General features: G+C 32.6%; 1 protein-coding gene across 8 annotated transcripts in view; it reads left to right on the forward strand.

The window, feature by feature from the left end:
* The window catches only part of Eip74EF (Ecdysone-induced protein E74), an 876,410-nt gene that overhangs the window by 351,012 nt on the left and 502,550 nt on the right, over positions 1-22,848 (forward strand). For 7 of the 8 annotated variants that reach the window (XM_081752849.1, XM_081752850.1, XM_081752852.1 and 4 more), the window contains 2 exons: positions 3,265-3,501; positions 18,706-18,879. In XM_081752849.1, coding sequence (XP_081608975.1) covers positions 3,376-3,501; positions 18,706-18,879 — 300 coding nt within the window. In that variant the 5' untranslated portion in view covers positions 3,265-3,375. The remainder of the gene's footprint in view (positions 1-3,264; positions 3,502-18,705; positions 18,880-22,848) is intronic. The other variant, XM_081752855.1, reaches the window with a different exon arrangement.

The raw sequence follows: 22,848 nt of genomic DNA on the forward strand, positions 1-22,848 counted from the left end.
AATTAAATTAGGCCGATATGACCCAGCATGGGATGCCAGTAATAAGTTAATATGCCAAATATTATATCAACTGTGTACTATCTTAGTCAGGTCTGTGCATAAGAGCGTACCGGTAGTAGTTTATTTCCAATTAGACCACTGCATTAATATAACCGTTAGAAAGATAGAAGCGATAATTGAAATTTAGGAAAGCAGTGTCAAATTTATGGGGTCAATGTAAATTAATTATCACTAGCAATCACAGCCAATTCTTTTTTACTTAAGTCTTCATCCCGGCGAAATTAAAATACCGCTAATTTTACAGTAATTATGTGATATCTTCAAATAGATAAAAGATAATTAAAATATGGAATAAGAGCGCCCTAGACAATATTATTTTGCGTGAGGTACCGTTATCACAAGTCACCTAGTGGCTTTCCGTTTTCAGCTGTTTAGAAACGCGAAAATAAATGCTGATTTGCAAAATGGCTCGAAATCGAAAGCAGATAAGTGAGTCGTGATAACGGTTTCTTATGTAAAATAATTTTGTCTGGGGCGCTCTTGTTCCACATTTCGATTATCATTTATCTATTTGAAGATATCACATAATTACTGTAAAATTAGCGGTATTTTAATTTCGCCGGGATGAAGACTCTTAACAGAAATTAAATTGGCCAATAAAGTCACCTTGTGCCACTCAGGATGTCTAAAACAAATGGATTATTACTATCAATCACAGCCTATTCTTACTTATTCACATGCAATTAAATTGGCTAATAAAGTCTGAAGTAGATCTTGTGGCAATCATAATGACTGAAACAAACTCCTATAGATCTCTGTTCTCGGAGGGAGATCGTGGTTCGGATAGGTGGATCTCACTTTAAGTTGTGTAGGTCCACGTCTCATATAGCCTCTTGCTGAAATTCAACCAATCAACTTACAGACCTCCAAAACACAGAATATGCTTTTCGTTTGTTTCTCTTATCGATTACCAAGTATGAAACTAATTATTTAGCTAATGTGTTCAATATATTATCTTGTAGTTTTGGTCATTCATGAATTGTGGTGTTTTATTATAGACAGCGACAAAAGGCAAAATATATCACGATTATAGAATTATGACTTATTAAACGTTGTAAGAGTGTTGGCAGCGCTGCTATCTGTTGCAGATCATTTGGCAACGGACCACGTGTTCTGTCCAACTATCAGATGCCAACTTTCCTTGATGACACACTAGATCAGCGTTTCCCAACCTTTTTCAACTTGCGGCACACTACAGGTGTAACTTGAATTCTCGCGGCACACCCATATATATATATAAAATTACCATGGTATTTTAATGTGATTACTAATTTCCTTCTTACAGAAAAGAAAGCTCGATCACTGATTTTCCCCCGTGCTAAATCATTATACTTACTTTTCATTGTAATTTTAAAATAGAAAACAATAGCAATGAAATATAGGACTCGGGTTTTTAAAAATCCACTTTCTCTTCCGAAAACTGTATCTAACCTCTAACTAAAAGGGAAGATCACTAAATAACGAACAAATAAACAAATCTCCTATACTTTTAAAACACAAATGTAGGTAATTTGTATGCATGCTTGCTTTGTTGAATTTATTGAATGATATGTTAAAATTTCAAGTTACGAAATAGTCTGCAACAATAAAGAAGTAATAATGGTCATGACAATGATAAATACGTTTTTCAACATTAAAAATGTACAGAAAAGTAACACAGTATGAAATTTAAAATTGTAGATTTATAGTAGAGGTTCATAGTAATGCGAAATATAAATATACATTTTCCCCTGTCTTGCAATTTGGTTCGTATAGAATTAATAATTTGTTTCGATTTTTTCGCGGCACACCAGCGGCCCATTCGCGGCACACCAGTGTGCCGCGGCACACCGGTTGGGAAACGCTGCACTAGATACTAGAAGCTTGAACGAAGAAACCCGTCTTTCTTTCCCCGCCTATAAAGTACCATGTTCACACAAGGTTTCCGTAAATCTACGGAAGACAACTACAAACAATGATCTTTTTTACGTTAAAAAAAAAGAACGTAAATGAAAATTAAACTTGAAAATAGTGTATTATATGACGTATTTATGACGTCATCATGACCTTTGCAGAAGCGATTTTAACCGGTCTCTTTGAATTGATGTTTGTTACTCAAGAATAACGTTGTATTTTTCTTCCCCTGTATTTTTGTTAACTTTTTTCGTCTTTCTACATCCAATTCAGCTATGTATAGAATGTTAAAATAAGATTTTATATACCTATTTTTTTCTGTAGATAAAACGTACTTAAATCCAACCATATATGGTCTGTTACTACACGCACACCGAGGTCTGTTTGTTGGTAAATATTAAAATTAAGTTTGAGTTAGAAGATGGCTCCAATCAGGGATAAAAGTGGATCTGAAAAGGTGTGGGGACGCAAGACGTCACGTCGTCTCCCGTGGCTATCTTTGCCCATTGTAATTTTTTTTAGGAAATGGAAGACGCCATAGATTTTTTTTTTTTTTTGGAAATGGGGGTAACATCGTCTCCCGCTTTCCTCCTCACTTTTACTCCTGGCTCCAATGCAAGATTGGTGGGAGCGGTGTTGATTTCGGGGGTGAAGGGGATTTTCAGTAAACTGAGGGTGAAAGTAGTACTGCAAAAATACTAGAGCCTTTTTATTCCAAGTGTGCCCTCGGAAAATATGTGAAACATACTTCGGCCCCACCGCCCTCTTACGGAAGAAATCTTCTCTTTGCTTCGGGGAGAAAAAGTGAATGACCTCGGCTATGTTGCCAATTTGCCATTCAGTCGTTTGGTCTTGGTGAGTGAAGATCGTAGTCTACTTAGAATGGCTAACAAGACAGTGCAGAGCGAAAGCCCGTGAAATAATTCTGAATGTTTCAATCTGGCAACCCTGTCCGCATCCAGCTATTGAAGGATCTCCGCAACAGCAGCTCCAGCACAGGAACACTTGAAATAGAAAGTCTCTAGTAATTCTGATACAGCACGATGGTACAAATGTCCTCGAGGATGATTTCATAGTTCCGGGGAAGAATTTTATCCAATATTCAATTCTTATTCTCCGATTTTCACAAACAACATGCATTTTGTTTGGGACCTCAGAGTTGCCTGGGATTATAATTCGCGAATTTTAATCACTGTTAACTGTAAGATATCGGTTGTGTATTTTTATTTAATAGTTCATATGAAGAGTGTATCTTTACTTTTAAAAAAAAAAACTACTAATTTTTAAACAAAACTTTATTCATTTTTTCAGATATATTCTGAAGAGTCGTGCAAGTGAGTCAACAACCTAATACCGAGCAGCGGTGCGTTCGAAAGTAAATTGGCGGTGCCGCGGGCTGGCGTCAAACTGGAGGCCAGCAAAATGCCGTTTATCGACGATGATCTCCTGTGGTGCCCAGACAACGATGGGATGATGGTCGACGGATCGTGTCTGGTAGGTGAACAGCAACCCTCAGGACCCCCAACCAATCCAAAGGTCTCGCTTAAGGTAAGGATGGTCACCGCTGTAAACAAAACAAAACACAGATGATGACCTAAAGACTTCGACATGGTGACGTCAGCTGAAACAAAGAAAAGTCCCTGTCCACTCTCTCTCTCTAAAATACCTCCATGCTTTGCGGGTATATTAAAGTTGGATTTTCATGAATGTGTCAGTCGTTTGCGTTAGGTGCGTTACAATTATTTACCAACAATGCTTAATGACACAAGTGGTTAACGCATCCATGAAAACTCGGCTTTATGCTTAGTGAAATGTGTTTGTAAGCTGTAATTCATGCAAATGAACAAATACCTTAAGCTAATATCTCTGTATAGTTAACAATATGAAAAGTTCTGTCCTGTGTTTTCCATCCAATGTGCCGATTACACATAACTCTATGACTTCGATAGCCCACCATAAGCTATGATAATACGGACTTTAGTTAATATACGTTGAATTAAATGTTACATTCAGAGTCTTTGTAATTATTTATGAAATATAACAAGACCAAATTTTAACATGAATTGGAACATTGTGTATTGATTAGCACATGGGTCTTTGGTGCATGTGGTCCCGTGTTCGATTCCCAGTGTGAAGGCACAGAAAATTTACTTCCACAATCATTTACTTTAATTAACCTAAAGGGCATAACGTGGGACGTTAAACAAAAATAATTTGTTTTGATTGTTTATTGATGGAAAAAGATAACAAGACTCAGTTTTAACATGGCGGAACATATGTTATTGATTTTATATATATATAATGACATGGGGCAACTTTTAGCATGGAGAGAAACATTGCTTATTAATTAAATCATAACGAGAGCTAAGTTTTTAGCACGGAGTGGAATACATATATATATATGTATGTAGTTCCACTTCATGTTAAAATAGACGTTGTTTTGGTTGATTCTCTCCGAGTCTTCTTGAACCTGAAACTGTCTTAGTTTAGTTGAATTTACCAGCTCCCAATCTCGTAAAGGTTAAGAATCAACCCTCTGAAAAATCATTCAAAATGCACTCAAAATTTTCAGAGAATTTTTTCTTACCCGTGAACAGGACAGAACTGTTTCAATTGATTTGTACAGTTAGCACAAAACTGCATAGCTCCTCTGGTACTTCAGAAATAAACACAATTTTTAAGAATTGACCAAAAAAAAAAAAAATTAAGATATGCAATTTGATTCATGCTTCCAATAGCCTTTAACACTAAAAATTATAGAAGTTGATTGCCACTTTCTGTGCTAACTATACAGTCGACATTAAAAGAAGCATTGTATAGCATGTAAATATATCTATAATATAAAATATACAATTTAAGGCACACGATAATCGTGTAAAAATGCATTGCACTAGTTTTATGTAAGAGATTCATGTTCATTTATTTATTATAAATTTAATGTATCTCAATCGAAAACTGTTTGAACTCAAAACAAAAACAGCCAGAAAGACATAATAATTTAAAATTTCTTTAGGTGTTCCCCAAGGCTCTGCATTAGGTCACTTATTCTTTCACATAAATGAAAATTATTTTTTGGTTATCTTGTTTCACTGTTAAGAGTCAGAGAAGCTTTCAACACCGAATTCTTAAGTGTTTCATTGTCAAAAGTAAAAACAAAGAACATTTTCTACCAAATGCTACTTTAGCGATATCTATATGTTCAAAGTGTCTTTCAGGTGGTAATATAATTAATTTGTTGATGTTAATTTTTTTCTCCGAGTAAATTTTTATGGAAATTTGATATAAATTTTCCCAAAATTTGGAGAAAGCAATGTGAATGAATAGATTAAGTCATCACCCACAGATATATTGAATTGTAGATGTCGCTAATGTATCGTTTAGTAGGAAAGCTTTTTTTTTATTATTGATATTGAAAAAGTGGAGTTTCATGTTGAAAATTGACCTTCGCTCCAAGATATTTTGAAATATTAAATATTTTACCGTCGTACTCCAACTTTCGAAGCGAAACCTATGCCATATTATAATATCCATGCAGACACCTTTTTCTTGCATTGGACTTTCACAAGGGAAGTTACAAACTTACCAAAACTAGTGCATTGCAGGTTTTAAAGTCTAAAATAATAAATAATAATAATAATATAATACTAAACTAAGTATAAGTTATTTCACAAAAGTGTTTTTCAGAGTGGTCAAACAGAACAGCTGAACGTTACTTCTGGATCCCCAAGAAGCCAGTTGGTTAAAGAATGGTCCTTTCCAACTGACCAATGTCTGACGTCAGATCAGGCATGTAAGAATTAATAAGAGGTCAAAACGGGAAGGTCGACTAATAAACTTTAAAAAGTGTTGGCAGTATTTACGGGAGGTCATGAATCCACGACTATCAACTCTTTTATCAAATATCTTGTTTACTTACCAACACTGCTTGATAACATCAAATTGGTCCGTCTGTTTCTGCTACTGTTTGGTGAATGATTATTGAAAATGACAGAAGCAGATTATGACTTCATTTACCGTCCAAAAGGAAATGATTCGTTATGTGTGGTTTCATGTGCTGATACTGGTACGGTATAATTTTTTTAAAAAGCTCTGAGCTGATACTAAAGTCTCAGAACATAGAAGTTCGGGAAGTTGAACAAAGTGCTACGGTTACCTTCTGTGTGCACCTCAAAAATGTCAAGGTGGCCCTATATCCTCTGTATCTCTGACGAAGCTTTATGTATTAAATTGATTTTTAAAAAAATGTTTCTAAGCCACTGGCGACTATGGAAACTGTAGTCCCGTCCTGTCTCTGAGGTGCAGATTGAGAATAGCCCATCTTAAAAATAGGAATTTAATGGTTGAAAGTATTAATCACAAAGAAAGAGTAATATTTAAAGAACTCTTTTATGCAAGCAGTAGATCTGTGGATTTGTAATAAGGCAGATATTACATATCTTAAGGTAAATGGGACTTCAATATAGGCCTCTATAAAAGAAGCTGCATACATTGTATATAGCCTACTCTAACACCTAATATGCAATTTTCTAAGGCAATTTAGGTTTCAATTACTTCAAATAACACCCTTATGTCTCTGTGCTACTAGTCTGCCTTAGTTCCCTCAGACGCTTGCGCCTCCTTGTGGATTTCGAAACAATTTTCTTTAACCAACCATATCTAGTAAGCTGACAATCCACTTTCCGAATAAATCTACATTACGAGATTAGTTTTTGCCAAAATAATATTTTGTAGATAGAATATGTCTGCTGAGCTATTCTCAATCTGTACGGTCCCACATCGTGTGTAATTCGTCATGTATTTAATATATAGATCTCTGGAGAATTTGGTACCATGAGGGCTTTTATGGTCATAACTGACACACAGAGAATAAATAAATAAATAAATAAATAAATGGAAAATTAAGGTACTCATATCTTATTACAACTATTTTCTTTAATTTTATCACTGTATAATTCGTTCAAATTGTTCTTCCTTCCTAATCTGTTTATGTTTCTGATAAATCAAAAACAACTAATATTTCTATTATTTTTATATACTCCACTTCTGAACTCTGTCCTTTGTGTTATTGTTTGTCACTTAATTGTGTGTATCTTCACCTTTACCTGTATTTTTCTTTGTTTGATTATGCTCAATTAGAATAAATATACATATTTTAATGCACTATCGGATGCATAATTGAGAATATTTTACTTTCAAAAGGTAACATGTTCATATTGTACACTTTTTTTTCATAAGGCGTGAAAAATTTATTTTTCTGAGTCAAAAATTGTGCAGTTCTGTTACAAAAAATCGCTACAAACATGTTTTTTTTTTTTTTTATATAGAATAAACTAACTTACTCCTTACTCTTTAAGGAGTTATATTTCGTAAATAACTTTATAGTACATAGCTTAGATTTACTTAAATGTGCAGAAACAAAATGGCTGTAAATATTCCTTTTTAAAAAAAAAATAAAAAAATAAACTTGTTTTTGAGTTTACCTAAATTAGGTATATGTCAGCTAAATTTGGTTTTGGTAATTTAGGATATTTCCTGTTAAGTAAATGTAGCTTCGGTTAGGTAGCTTACGTTTGACAAATGTAGTGTAGATTAGGTAAGTTTTGGTAAGTGTAGTTTAGATTAGCTCCTTTTATATAAGAATAACTTTTTAATCAAGTTTAACTTAGCTTAGCTTAGCTTTGGCAAGGACAGTTTATCTTCCTTTAGGTAAGTTTAGTGTAAACCTAATTAATATTAAAAAAACAAACACTGCATTCATAAAATTTTTAAAGATATACGTACTTAAACTTAATCTGCATCTAAACTAAGCTAACAAGTGTTAGATCGCTCTTTAAAAAAAAAAAAAAAAAAAAAAAAAAAAACCGACCATTTAAGACACTAGTAGATGTTTCTTGACTAAGAAACACCTTATTTTACTTACATAAAGTAAATTTGTAGGTATACAGATTCGAGGGAATCACATAAGCAGAAGTATGTCACATATTCATTCCTCTTTCATTTACAGTAAGAAACACTAATCTTAAAATTATTAATTTACGTTAGTTGCAAGGTAAATCTGCACTGCAAACTGCAGAATAGAATAGGTGAAAGAATTGTTACAATTAGCTATTATCAAAAACTATCATAATAACAAATAACAGGAGACAATTCATTAGTGTCTCTTGTTTCAGAACAAATTTTTCACGATTTTAAAAAAATATTAAATGATTTAACATGTTACCTTCTGATATTAAATTTCTTAATTGTGCCATGATAGTATAAAGTCATAGTACAGAGTAAATCCCAGTCCAAGTTGTCAGAGTATTTCAATTCTCTTATACACAAAAAAATTTTTGGTTTTGTCTGAAGTACGGTACATCTTAAATAAGAGTGTTACGAAACTCAGAAAAATGTATGAGTTTTCAAACTTCGGAAATTTTGTTTACAAATTATTTAGATAATCTAATTGCATTGCTTAAATATAAGATTACATTTTACATTTAATTTTACACTTAGTAAATGAAATGAGTTTTTCTAGTAATGTTATGAAAAGTGTATAATATAACACACAATTTGTAGAATAATTTATAAAGTGCATGCACATACTTATGAAATAAAACTTGAATTACAACAATAACAAACATATTTATGATGTAGAATTTGCATTATAACAATAACATACCTATTAACAACAATGTTTGAATTACAACAGTAATAAACACACCTATGATATAAAATTTGAATTATAACAATAGAAAACATACTTATGATATAAAACTTAAATTATAATAATAAAGAACATACATATAATATAAAACTTGAATTATTACAATAAAGAACATACTTATGGAATAAAATTTTAATTATAACAATAAAGAACATACTTATGGTATAATACTTGAATTATATCAATAAATAACATGCACATGATATAAAAATTGAATTATAACAAAGAAGAACATACTTATGATGTAAGACTCGAATTGTAACAATAAAGAACATACTTGTGATATAAACTTGAATTATAACAATAAAGAATATACTTACGATATAAAACTTGAACTATAAAATTAATAAAATTATGATATAAAGCTTGATTATAGCAATTGTAAACTGAAATTTTTTATATTGATCTTGAATTATATTAACAACTTATGATATATAATTGGAATTAGAAATGACCCTGTAAGTTATCAAAAAGAATGTTAGAAAATGTCAGTTGTTTTCCTACTTCTTACAAGATAGGTTCTTTTGTTATTTTAAACCGAAACAAAATAACTTAAACGAAATATGTTTGATTTGTTTTACCAATTAATACAGAAGATTTACTACAGGCAATTTAAAGATTATCAGTTCATTATTAAAAATATATTAAAACTTAGTTCGTTCTTACAATAATGAAATTAATGTGGAAGTACGTTTACTTTTACACTAAATTTTGTATGTAAATCTAAGATTAACGTTTGTGATGCAAATTTTAGATTTCTTTAGCGAGAAAAACATTATATTTTGCAGATTTTATAAGGGCGTAAGGGAGGCTAAACTTCTGTAGCTAAACAATTACAGATAAAAATGTTTTGAATCTATTTAAAATTTGCTTATTTTTCAAAGGATATTTACCACCATTTATACAGGGTACCTTGGAAGTAGGCATTTGATTCCTGTCCCTAGCATATGATAAGCTAGGGACACTACTGCATGTAAAGATGTTAATAATAATAATAATAATAATAATAATAATAATAATAATAATAATAATAATAATAATAATAATAATAATAATAATAATAATAATAATAATGTATATAAATATACTATGAAATATTAACAAAATAATACTAATTAAGAATATTACTAAACGTCAGTGGCGTATTTAGGGGAGGAGCTTCCGGGCTTAAGACCCCCTTCCGAAATCTTACTTACTATAGTAAAGTATATGAAATATCTTGCAGAATTTTCACATTTTCAGCCCCCCTTCCCACGAAAGTTAGCAAAGCCCCCCGAAACAAAATCGTAAATACGCCACTGCTAAACGTGATGACAATATAAAGAGGAAAGTTGTAATTTATTGGATCAACTCTTTTTTTTTTTTTAAGTTAAAGTATTCAACGTTGTCTGAATTTCTTTTATTTAACATCCGGTAATGCTTTGGAGAAAATTTCAAGAAAACAAATTCAATGCTTAACATAAAATTCATATCTATCGGGTGTTCTAAAAATGGCGCCCACGGACCACAGAGACATATATTGTACAGGCTAAAATAAAGCGAATATGTTATATGATGGTTTGCTCCCCGGGGCCTCCTTCATCTGCTATGGGGAATCAAAATTTCACAATGTCGCAGATTAACTTGGAGCCATTGGCATTACTCTACGAATACAACAAGCAGTTGAATCGACTGCTACACTGATAAGTGATTCTAGTGTCAATCAATATTGACTTTAGCTGCTATCTGGAGAGAATCGATATAACTATTGGTGGATCTTTGTTTGCGACGTTCCCACATAGTGCAATTTGTGTCTCCAGACGAGGACTCGAAAGATATACAATATATATATATATATATATATATATATATATATATATATATATATATATATATATATATATATATATATATATATATATATATATATATATATATATATATATATATATATTGCTTTATTTTGACTTGTAGAATAATGCTCTGTGGTCCGTGGGGGCCATTTTTAGAACACCTGATATATTCAAAAATTGAAATAAACAGCAATTGTCTTCAATGGATTGATTACATAATGGTCTGATACGCGTCTTCTCCAAAACATTGGTGATTCTTAATTTTAATGTTGTTTATCAGAATGTACTGTAGAAGTCTATTACATTATTAGAAAACAATTTTTCTAATTCGCTACATAAACTAAGTCAAATGCTTTTGTAAAGTAAAATTAACATTAAATTTACTAAATATAATAAACAAAATAAAATATAAAAAATATACATATCCAAAATACATTGATATATATATATCACTAATTTTAAAAAAAAATTAGAGCACATTATTTGTTACTTCATTTTCACTTCCTGTTAATTTATTTCTGTTCCTTTTTTAAATCTTAATTGCTTATTCTGTTATGTTTTTATGACTGCTGTGACTGACAGAGACATCTGACGGTAGACTAAAGTAATGATTAGACTTTTGTTTTTCAATTATTTTTTTAAAAAATAATTTAGCTATTTACATTTACTAATTTGTTTGGTTTGCTTTCTTGAGGAATCTATAATTTTTAATTATCTTTTTTTCTAATTTAAATTTAGTAGCTACATTTCTTTTTTTAGAAAATCATTTGTTGTTGCTAATCGTAGAAATATTCTTTATTTAGTAGTACAATAAACACATATATAATTAATTAATCTTGTACTGCAATAAAAGTTTACTATTTGACTAGAGTAGAAACTAAGCCTTACTAAACTAAGTTATTCTGTTAGAGATAAACTGAATACACTTTTATTACAAAATATGAACTGAAGAAAGAATTTGAAGTTTTCCTGCCGACGTGATTTCAGTAAGTATTCTCGGGCTAATAACCAGATGGAGATTTTAACATCCGACGTTTCGAATGTAGACATTGATGAAGATGAATGCAAAATCTGGATTCGAAACGTCGAATGTCAATATCTTCCCCTGGCTGTTAGCCCGAGAATATTTTACTAAAATATGAGTTTTTTTTTTTTTTTTTTTTTGTCATTTAGGACTAAGATTTAAATAATCTAAAACTGTCTAAGGATGTATTTATTTCAAAAATTGCATCCCAAATTGACTGAAAATTACCAAAACTTATAGAAGAAAAGACATGAAATGGACACGACGCGTTTGTTTAATCATTCATTCATAAGATATTGGTTTTCTTTACAACTTCTAAAAAGTACGTTAGTAATTTAGCAAAGTAAAGAGAATCCAAACGAGCATCCTAATCTAGAAATATTGTAAAATCCATAGAAAATTTAATTTATCACTTTGATATTCATAAACGTGTTAGTGCTCTGTTCTATTAGAATCACATATGCTATCTTTTTCATCCTTCCGGAAAAACGAAAAAAAAAAAATAAACGTTGGTTTTGCGTGTGTGGTCTTTTTCTCGTATGTACTACAAAGAAACAATTTTCCTTGCTCAAAAAAAAAAAAAAAAAAAAAAAAAAAAAAAAAAACTGAACAGTTAGGCGATTCTAATACAATATTTAAAACTGTTTCAACTCATACTCCAAGAGCGTTGAGCTGTAATACCCAAGCGGATAGGAATCATTAAATAATGTATTCGTGGGGGATAAGGGTGTTGATTTGTACTTATACCAGAAACTAGCGTATGTCACGTGATCAAAAGTCATAAAATTATTTGTGAATATAATCCAACGGATTATGATTATCAGTCGTGTTCGAGCAATTTGAATAATTTGTTACCTTTGAATTGAAATAAATATATAAATATCATGAAAATCCTAGCCCTACTGACAGGCGTATTTTTTGTTGTAGATAACTGTAGATAGATAGTATATTTATAAGAAAAATCTTCAAAATCTGTCTTTTATTTATCATTAACGGTATTAGGAATATATTTCTTAAGTTTATTCTGTTAATAACACAAATAAGAGGTTATTTTTTTTCTTATGGTATATTTTCTGAGTATTTTCTTATATCTTTTTATAATTCCTACCTGTATAATGATTACTTTCATTTCTTAGAAAACACTTCCATACAGTGAAATATATTCCAGAAGTATTTTTTGTTTGTTTCCAACACTCTTTTGTTTATAAATAAATAAACAAAAATCAATATAAAACTGAAGTTTTGTTTTATTATTACTTTGATTACTATTGATATATTACTATTGATTACTATTTGTTTATTATTGATAACAATTAAATAGAAAATTTCCTACTTTGAAAATCACTTTTAGCTTGAAAATATGAAAACAGAAATTATAGACCAGCTTGAGTGCACAAACGCGTGCTTTCGGAACTATAACTCGCCGAAAATTTGTCTAAATAATTCAAAATGAGCCATAACTCGACAACATAACTGTCAGGCCAAGATTGAATTCCATTACCAAAATGTTCTAGTGGATATGGAACGTGTACCAATCAACAATTTATCATTCTTTGTTTGTACAACAATTCACGAATTTCTTAATAATCTTTCGGGCCTAACACTTATCATCACCTTCTGCCTAAGTATTTTTAAACCCACCTTGAATCAATGTTTGGTTCTCGAGTTATGACCCCTTATTTTACGTTCCGACAAAATTTTCGGCGGGCTTTAGCTCTGAAGTGGTGCATTTATGCTCCGAAGTGGACGTTGATCTATATATTTTTTCTTTTTGTCGTATGAGAAATCATCTGAAGTTTGTAAGGGTAATTTCGGAACACCCTGTATATGTACATGTATATTTTTTCACATAAATCTCCAGCAGTATAAATATTTTAAGTTGCTAGTAGAGCTTATTCGTGACTAAGCTATTAGCGTACGCACCTTTGGCGTGGGAGACCCGGGTTCAATTCCCGGTGGAAGCTCATGTGGTTCGGATTCAACGTTAATCAGTAGGTCCCGTCTCATATAGCCTCGCTGCTGAAAAGAACGTTAAATTCAAAATCATCTCAATCACCTTTAACTTACTAGTAATGTTCAATAGAAATTACTCAATATCCCAAAAGGAATACTTTAAGAATATGTTTACACTGTGTGGAATATTATAACTTGAAATGGAAGCTATCCACAAAATGTGTTGTGTCACTGAATTTTAATCTTGTTCTAAACTATAAAGAAACTCTATTTATATCGTCTTTTTAAGGGTTCTATTTTCTAAGAATCTTCGTAGAACTGTTTTCTTTTTTTTTATTGCTATTTGTATATATACATAAAAATCTCTCCTTTTCTGTTGTAGTAGCTATACAAGTGAAACTTTTTTTCCTTTTAAGTTTTGGAACAGCTGAGAAGTTTGCTTGCAGGTTATACAAAGTTGTGTTGTACATTTGCGGGGCTCGTGGGCCATCACGTGAGCCGTGCGCAAACTGTGTCGTTATCGGTCATCGACCTCCAGTTTAGACGAAAGATTTGCCACACATAAAAGGGAATTTCGTGGTTCTTACAATAAAAGACATTGAAGCTTGGTTATTTTTTCCTTTCTTTCTTTTTCCGTTAAAAGAAGACAACGAAACCAAGTGATAAAAGAAAATGAGGAAATCATTTGTTGCTTTTTTAATTTTCGGGCGTGGATTTGATTAAAATTAGAACAAATAATTTATTATACTGGGTGAGGCAGAAACTAAAGAAATCAAAAATCGTGATTGGAAGATACAGTTCTATTCTAAAAAGAAATATTTGATATTTATGGGAACATATTCTGATTGTGTGGCGTCGTCAGATATTTTTAAAAGCTGTTTGTAGAGTTTTTCAGCATAGCTTTATACTTTTTCCCCCCGTATTACGTGTCAATTATATACACTATTCTGAGTTTAGAATAGGACTCAGTTTTTTTTTTTTTCTCTCTAAAGATTGTAAAGCAGCTTTGTTCGCTTTCTTTAGAAATAAACAGAGGGCAACCTTATCTCTTAATGTCCAGAAAAAAGAAAAGTATTCGTCACTACTAATATCTGACTGTTATAAGAAGCAGTGTACCGTCGCCAGAAATTTACGTATATTGCTACATATACTGTATTTTATATTTCGGTTATTTGGTAGTATAATGCAATTTTATATCTCGAGCACTTAACCGTAATCATTATTGAATTATCCAACTTGATATTTCGGTCACATGGCCGCAATCATAACTGAATGGCATGATCTGATATTTCAACTACCTTGGCGTAATATATGTATAGGGTGTTAGAAAAAAATGTCATAATGTATTGAGAATAGATTCCTCACATAAAAATAAAACAAAAATTCATGTGGACCTGTGGTTGGAAGTGCATAGTTTCTTAGTTATAGGATGCCGAAAACGTGAAAAAAATGAGCTTTAAGGTGGATCACCACCCGGAAGTCAGTACATATTTTAGCTCATTTCCTTAACTACTGCGCAATGAAGTGTTACATATTATAAATATTGTACTATAAGATAGAGTGTTGTTTCAGGTACAGCACAAGACACTGATTCACTTGGTAGTGTCTCCTGATATCGAAAAATGTAACAAATAAAAGAAAATATTTGATTCGTTTTACAATCAGCACACAAGATGGCACTTGCTAGAAGATCGTTCCGTTTTATGAAATGTTTATTTGTAGGTGTAAAGTATTTTAAGGTAACAATCTTATCAGGAAATAGATATATTGTTTGACCGTTCTTCGTGTTATGTTTCATATTTTATTTAAACATTAATTTACATTTAAGGAAATAGAATTTGAGACGAAACTTGCGCAGAACGCCATAATGCATTGTTGCCAAATTTGTACGTTTACTGTAGTAATCACAATAAGAAAATTCCTGGATTCTAGCGTTGTAGTTCGAGAAGCGGAATCGCGTTAAGGATCGAAAACTAAGTTCTCCAGTAAGTATCTAAGCAGAATTTCATGATTACTCCCTTTAATGTTTGGCATCAGTAAACACTCGACACTATCTGGCAACACCGCACTATTCAAGCAGCGTTTAGCATAGCACCAAGAACACCTAGTGATCCACCTTAAAAGTCTATAATTCCAGTACTATATGACCGATCGTAGTCGGGATAAGACATCACTGACGAACTAGAATGTTAATTATCCAAATATCCATCTTTTAGAACCCCTAGTACTTGCACAATCATTTTTAGAGAGGCTGTTTGGAAGTACTTGATCAGTCTCCATCTACCTCTCTAAAAATTGGTGTGCAAACTACTGGAGCTTCCTTAAACATGAATATTTGGATAGTTCACATTCCAGTTCCTCAGTGATGTCTTGACCGATAGGTGCCATAGTAGTGGAGTTATGAACTTTCAAAGTTCACTTGTTTCGCGTTTTCGGTACCTTATAACTCCCAAACTATCCACTTTTGAGCACAAGTCCATATGAACTTTCTTTTTTCTAATTTTGATGTGAGAATCTCTTCCCAAAATATTGTGACACATATATATGAAAGGCTCAGGGGAATATAACGTTAAGTGACATTTTTAAACTTTCGAGTAAACTGAAAAGAAAGTTCAACATTCCCATGCAGTGCAACTCAATAACACACACCAAAACCTCTTCACCGTGCCATCTACAGGCACATCTCCGAATTAAATTTCTTACATACTGTTTTGTGCTCTGATCCCAACCCATTCCACCTAAAAGCTCAATTTCACCGGAAGTGGTGCTCTTACCATTATCTTTCCCCGAGCCGCTCAATATATATATATATATACTAATTTAATATTTCGATCAGTCAGTAGCTATCATCACTATTAAATGCAATAATTGGTAAGATATTTTGTTTCAGTAATCGAAGTGTAGAATAGTCCCAGATATAAACTAAAACTTAAAATATCTGGCTAAAAGGTTTGAATGGCTCAAGTCCACCAACACTTTTTTCTTTATTTCTTTCCTTTAACTTTAAAATTGGAAATTTTGTGGTCAATACATCTCGCAATTTACATCGTGGTTGGTACAGGTCCTTGACGAGAAACGCTTACTGTACTAAAGTGATCAGATCAAGAATTGCCATAGCCAAAGAAACATTCAACAAGAAAAGATCACTCTTAACTAGCAGGCTTAATTTTGGACTAAAGAAAAAGTTGGCCAAGTGCTATATATGGAGTATTGTGGGGTTCAGTGACTTGGACATTACGAAAGTTAGAGAATAAATATTTAGAGAGCTTCGAAATGTGCTGTTGGAGGAAGATGAAGAATATAGAATGATGGAGAGAGATTAACAAACGAAGATGTTTTAAAACGGATAGGAGAGAAGAGGACGATTTTAATCAGTGTTCCTTGTATAGAGGCCAATTGGATTTGGACATATCTTGCGGAGAAATTGTCTTCTTCATATCGCCATAGAAGGAAAGATGGAAGGAAAACGAGGAGTAAGAAGAAGAAGAACACAATTGATCGATGATTTGAAAAATAGAAAAAAAATATCGAGAGTTGAAAGAGGAAGCTCAAGATTGAGAAACATGAAAGAAATATTTCCAAAACCAAAAAAATAAAAAATTAATAAAAAATAAAATAAAAAATAAAAAATATAAAAAACATTCGTCCTGGGACCTGCCAAAAGACAATATTTAATAATACTGGTCCTCTACTTCCTTCGTGTAATGCTATAGAACCTGATATCATAAGGATATAATTGATATGTGCATATGAATACTTGTGTAATTAAGATATCATTATTTAATCCTTGCTTATCCTTTCACGCCATCTCCAAGAGTGTATTCAAGTTAAAGGAAGACTTTTAATTAACGTTATATTCAATTTGAGGTTGAGTTTTTGCGTCTTATGCAATACCAAATTTATAAAGGTTAGGATCTACTTTTAATGTGGGCTCCAAACCATGGAGCTTAAATCTGGAGCATCTGGCGGGTGTAGATACTTTCATGCAAGATCTGCCTTCGGAGAATAGTTCGTTCCCTACTACACTATCTCGCTTACAGAACCACGGAGCCGCGGAGCTTGACTAACAAAACCCACCGAATAATACACAAAGAGTGAAAAAGTGAATGACTTGGCGAGGACACGAACCCGGGATCTTCGGCATACCGTGCCGATGCGTTAATCACTATGCTGCCCAGTCCGGTTCCCAGAACAGCCAAACACTCCCTCACTCATGAAATCGGTGCTCTCCACTCAGACCATGGCTGTTCTGGGAATATCCCGGGTTTGCGTCTTCGTCCAGTCATTCACTTTTTCAATGTGTGTTCTTGAATTCGTACCTTCAGAGGATCTGGTGTGGAAAAAAAAATGGTTGTTCCCTCTTTTCCTTAATATGTATAAAGCCAGTTGAAGTTTACATACGACCTACTGCGCTAAATCTTTTATTTTATGTTTCAAATAAAAGTTTCCTTTAATAGTCTTCTGATATAATACGCACCACCTTCTACATCATTCAATTAATGATGATGGCTACTGACGAATCGAAATATGAAGTTATGTCATTTAGTAGTAATACCAACTATACGCTCGAAATAATATATCGTTTCCCAAACGCTGAATGAAAGTTTAGACTTCCAATTTAAACTATGCAAAAGTATAGGAAGTCTTAAAAACTTTGTCCAATATTTTACGTCTGTCCGTCTGTAAGTCAACGATAGTAGAGCACAAATTGAAAGAAATAATCAAATAATAACTTTAAAAAATAATAAATTAATCTTATCACATAAATTCTGTCATAGAAATTGGACACTCAACAAACTACGGAAAATTTGACAACAAAATGGGAAATTTTGGTGTCAATCGAGGGAAATTTTCTTAAAGAAACCTACGAACACTGCTTACCAGTGTGTAGCCCAAACGGCTGGTGGAATTGATCAAATCCCGCCATTTTAGATTGAAAATTACCTATTTCAAACAACTTTCTATTTTCCCCTATCTTTACTCAAAACGGAGTTAACCTATGGTCCCGAACTTTTGATACACCATGTAGGTACAGCGTCCCAAGAATAGTTCATTCCTCTACCACTTTTGGATCCCTATAGTTTGAAGAAACATCGTAGTTTCATCACTTGTTTAATTAATTTCTTAATTTTTAACATATTTGTGTGTGGTTTATTTATTCTAAGAATAAGTAAGACTACATTAATCTATCTTCTCATACATGTTGTAAACTGATACCTTTTGTTTGGTTTGCACAGGAACCGGGTACAGCCAGCGGCCAGGAACATCGTCGACCGATGACCCCTAACCTCGGAGATCTATCTCAATCAGACCTTAGTGGTCTCGTAGCTGGCTTAGAAGAGGAGGACATCTTTAAGAATTTTGATGGTCCTTTTGAACTCGACAATTTCTTTAGTGATTTTGACGAGAAGGTAGTAAACAAATAGTTATCTGTGTTGTCTGTTGCTTGCTTGCTGGTATTAGATACTATTTTATCAACGTAGTATCATTCCAAAATTATTATCAAATATGTTGGCTGTAATTTAGGAGTATTAGTCGTTATTGAGTATTGTCGAACCTAATCTAGGTGTCCCCCAAAATTTCAGGTATGTTGTGTGTTGAATTCATGTCATAATTCTGGTTTTAATGTGTATATACGAATGACGTTATGGTCTTAATAATACTGCTTACGTAAAGTTGTAACAGCTCTCAAAGTTCAGCTATATACATATATATATGCTATTACATGTCAAAATTGAATAACTACTTCTCTCTCATAATATCTACTATATTTAATGTGCCCACCGACTTACTGCAACAATTCTCACAAATATTGTATAATCATTTTGATTCATTATAACATGTATATCTTGGTTTCCGGAACCATATTCTAGTCAACATCTTGGTTCCCCGGTAACTCATATCCATATGCTCATATACAGTAACAGCTCTTAAAAGCGAAGTTAGATCGGTAAAAAAAATTAAAATTTTGTCTATAAGCTAAGAAAAGAAAGCTTATACAATATATACTAATTCTTGTACACTCGTGTGTTTCTGAAGCTGGATGGATGATATTTCTGAAACCAGAATTAGAATCATAGAGTTTCTTTTGAGTTCATATTTCATACAAAATCTCAGTTTATATATATATATATATATATATATAAAACTTTGTAGAAGGATTGGTCTTTCCTTGAAAATACTGTTGAAGTCCATATTAGAAAATACTAGTACATTACGTAACTATGAGTCAAAAACAGGACGTTCTTTTTTTAAAAAACGGTATACTTTTCGTCCCATTTTCTTTTTTATCGGGACACCGGATGGTTTTCTGAGAAAAGGGTCTTTGTATTGTTTTGAAACACCATGTAGATAGAAATGTAATTTCAACGAGACTCAAATTAATAATTTCAGTTTACATGTTAAAAGCAGAATGTCTGGTCACCTTACTCAATAGCTGTCACCGGATCATAACATCTTACTCCCACTTTTCTTTTTCCTTTATATGTACAGTAAATCTAAACAAAATATCTTCCCTTAATTGTGTATTTTTTTGCAAAAATAATCTATACTAATTTATCCCTCGGACATTTTTCTAAATATGTTTCTTCTACGCCATTTCCACAGACAAAATTTTTCATCCCCATTGCCTTTTTCTTCTAATATTGCATATGTTATCCTGTTGCACTCATATCACCAATGCTTATATACTACTATACAACAACTATTACCCATCTACTTTTGTTCTTCATTTTTAGAACATTTTCCATAATCCAATTAACTGGAAAAAAATCTTGAATATCTAATAATAATAGTAATAATTGTATAAATAATTAAATGCACTTCATTTTATGTAGGAGAGAAGCGACAGCAGTTCTGTTTCAAATATTGATTGCGTGATCTATTCCTGTAGTTATAAGTTTAATTAGTTATTCTTGTAGTTATAGTGTTATAGATGAGAAGACATGTTTCAATAGATGAATATGTACGTGTCTGTTATAGAAGAAAAATAACTTTCAATTTTTAGTGGTATCATATTCTTTTGGAAATAATGAAAAATAATATTTTAAAAAACTTCTCGTTGCATAAATTTCTGGTTATGTTCGAGTGTATTATTGAATTAGAACATTTTAAAATAATTTCTGAGTGTTTCAAAACAACACCGACAACATTTGGGAGATGATTCCTGACACCGAGAAACACAAAAAGTATAGACCAACCTGGGTGCACAAATGCTTCCTTTCAGAGTTATAGGCTGTCGAAAACATGAAGAAAATGAACGTTAAAGGTCCATTGCTCCAAAACTATGGGACTTACCGTAGTCAGGTCAAGATTTCACCTAGGAACTAGTATGTGCGCTATCCAAATATCCATGTTTCAGAATCCTACGGTACTTTCGCAACATTTTTTATAGATGTGGTTGGTGGGTACTTCAAATTAAATTTCCGTAGCCAAACTCCCTCTAAAAAAATTGTTGCATGAGTACCTTAGAATTCTGAAATATGTATTTTTGGATAGCACATATATTAGTTCCTACGTGAAGTCTTGACCTGACTATGGTAGGTCCCGTAGGTTTCGAGCTAGGGACCTTTAAAGTTCATTTTTTAAGTGTTTTCGGCAGCTTATAACTCCGAAAAGAAGCATTTGTGCACCCAGGTTGTCTATGCTTTTTGTCTTATCTTGGTGTCAGGAATCACCTCCCAAACGTTGTCGGTGTTGTTTTGAAACACTATGTAAACAGAAATGTAATTTTAATGAGACTCAAATTAATAATTCCAGTTTACATTTTATTAGCCAATCGAAGTTCTGCATTTAATCTATTTCATTTAATAGTTTTTTTCAAGAGCAAATGAAATCTATTACGTGATATATTTTGCAATTGTATGATCTTAAACTATATTTAAGTTTCTCATTTTATATCATAAATGGAGGAACTTCGATTTCTTTCTCACATTATATCTTCTGTTGGTACAAATTCAATGAAAAGCCAAAGACTGCGGTGCAATTGGACTGCGTATCGAAGTCGAGTCTCTAGTTCAGTGACTGAAACGGTGAGCCATAGACTCGGGTTCGATTGCTAGTCTTTGAATTTCATTAAATTAAACTTATTTGTTACCTTTGCGAGAGAAGTAACAGGTTATTCGGAGAATAATTGCCAATTTTTGGAGATACGACATTTCGCTCTCCCCCATGGCTGACATATCAAATTAATTACATCATTAACAGTGCTGTGCCATCGCGGGGGGAAGGCAAGCGGAGCGACAGTCTCGGGCGCCGAGGGGGCGCAAAATTCGGGAGAAAAAAAGAAGGAAAGAAAAAGAGAGGAGAAAAATTATTTGGAATATTTTAGATCAACAGCAGTATTTTCCCGTGCAATATTTAAATTGATCAGGGTCAGATTTATACTTTTTGCGTCTCTAGACATATAAAATGGAAGGGAAAAATGATAAAAAGTGCTCAAAATCAAGGAAATGCAGGGTTTATTTTTGAGAATTTTCTTATGCTTCGCGCCAACCATGACGGCGCTTCGCGGGTGGTCTGTCGGCCTCACTCATATGTACGGGGCGCTAGGCGCTGATTTTCCAAGGCACGGCACTGATCATTAACAAAAAATTGGTTGCTTACCCATATATCCTTCCGTGGAAAAACTAAATATTCTGCAGAGGTATCTGAACAACAAACTTTTTCCGTCTTCAGTGGCAAGGTAACAAGATAAGGGAAATATGGTATCGGAATAGGAATACATACCACCAAATAAACGTAACGTAAAATATAGTTGCTGAAGAGAGCGAACAGAGCACAGTGGAAGAAAGAAAAAGTTGAGTTTGAAAGAAGTGTGGCGTCTATGCTACGTTACTGTTGCCAGAACCAAAATATAGGGTGGCCCAAAAGTAGGTATACAGTACCGTACTGCATTTTATATTATTTTTTATTGTTGTCCATCAGATAGACTTAGTTTCTTTATTATTTGTTCTTAATGTGTTTTATTTACATCTTAAGCTCGGAAGAGCCCAAGCAAATTAACTCATAAACTAGAATGTTATACTTGATCAATGTAGGGGTGTATACCTATTGTACTTTTGGGCCACTACACATCAAAGGTAGGTTGCCAATTTTATCAATGTTACCACAATTCAGATTTAAAGCCGGTTTATATTTATGAATAAAGAATGATTCTCTAATCTTCCGTTGTTGTTTTGTTTTTCCTGAACCTATCATATTAACTTGTTTTATATTATATTTATGTTGCTTTAGGTGAAATGGCTATTCCGACATGCCCTATTCTTGTGACTATTGATTGTCTAATGTGTACTTTAATTCAGGTGTTAATATTGCGTTTGGTTTGACCATTAGGCGGAGCTATGAGGGGGGGGGCATAGGGGAGCATTGCCCCCAATTTT

The sequence above is a fragment of the Thermobia domestica genome, chromosome 3 (assembly GCF_964235325.1).
Source record: "Thermobia domestica chromosome 3, izTheDome1.hap1.1, whole genome shotgun sequence".
Classification (NCBI taxonomy): domain Eukaryota; kingdom Metazoa; phylum Arthropoda; class Insecta; order Zygentoma; family Lepismatidae; genus Thermobia; species Thermobia domestica.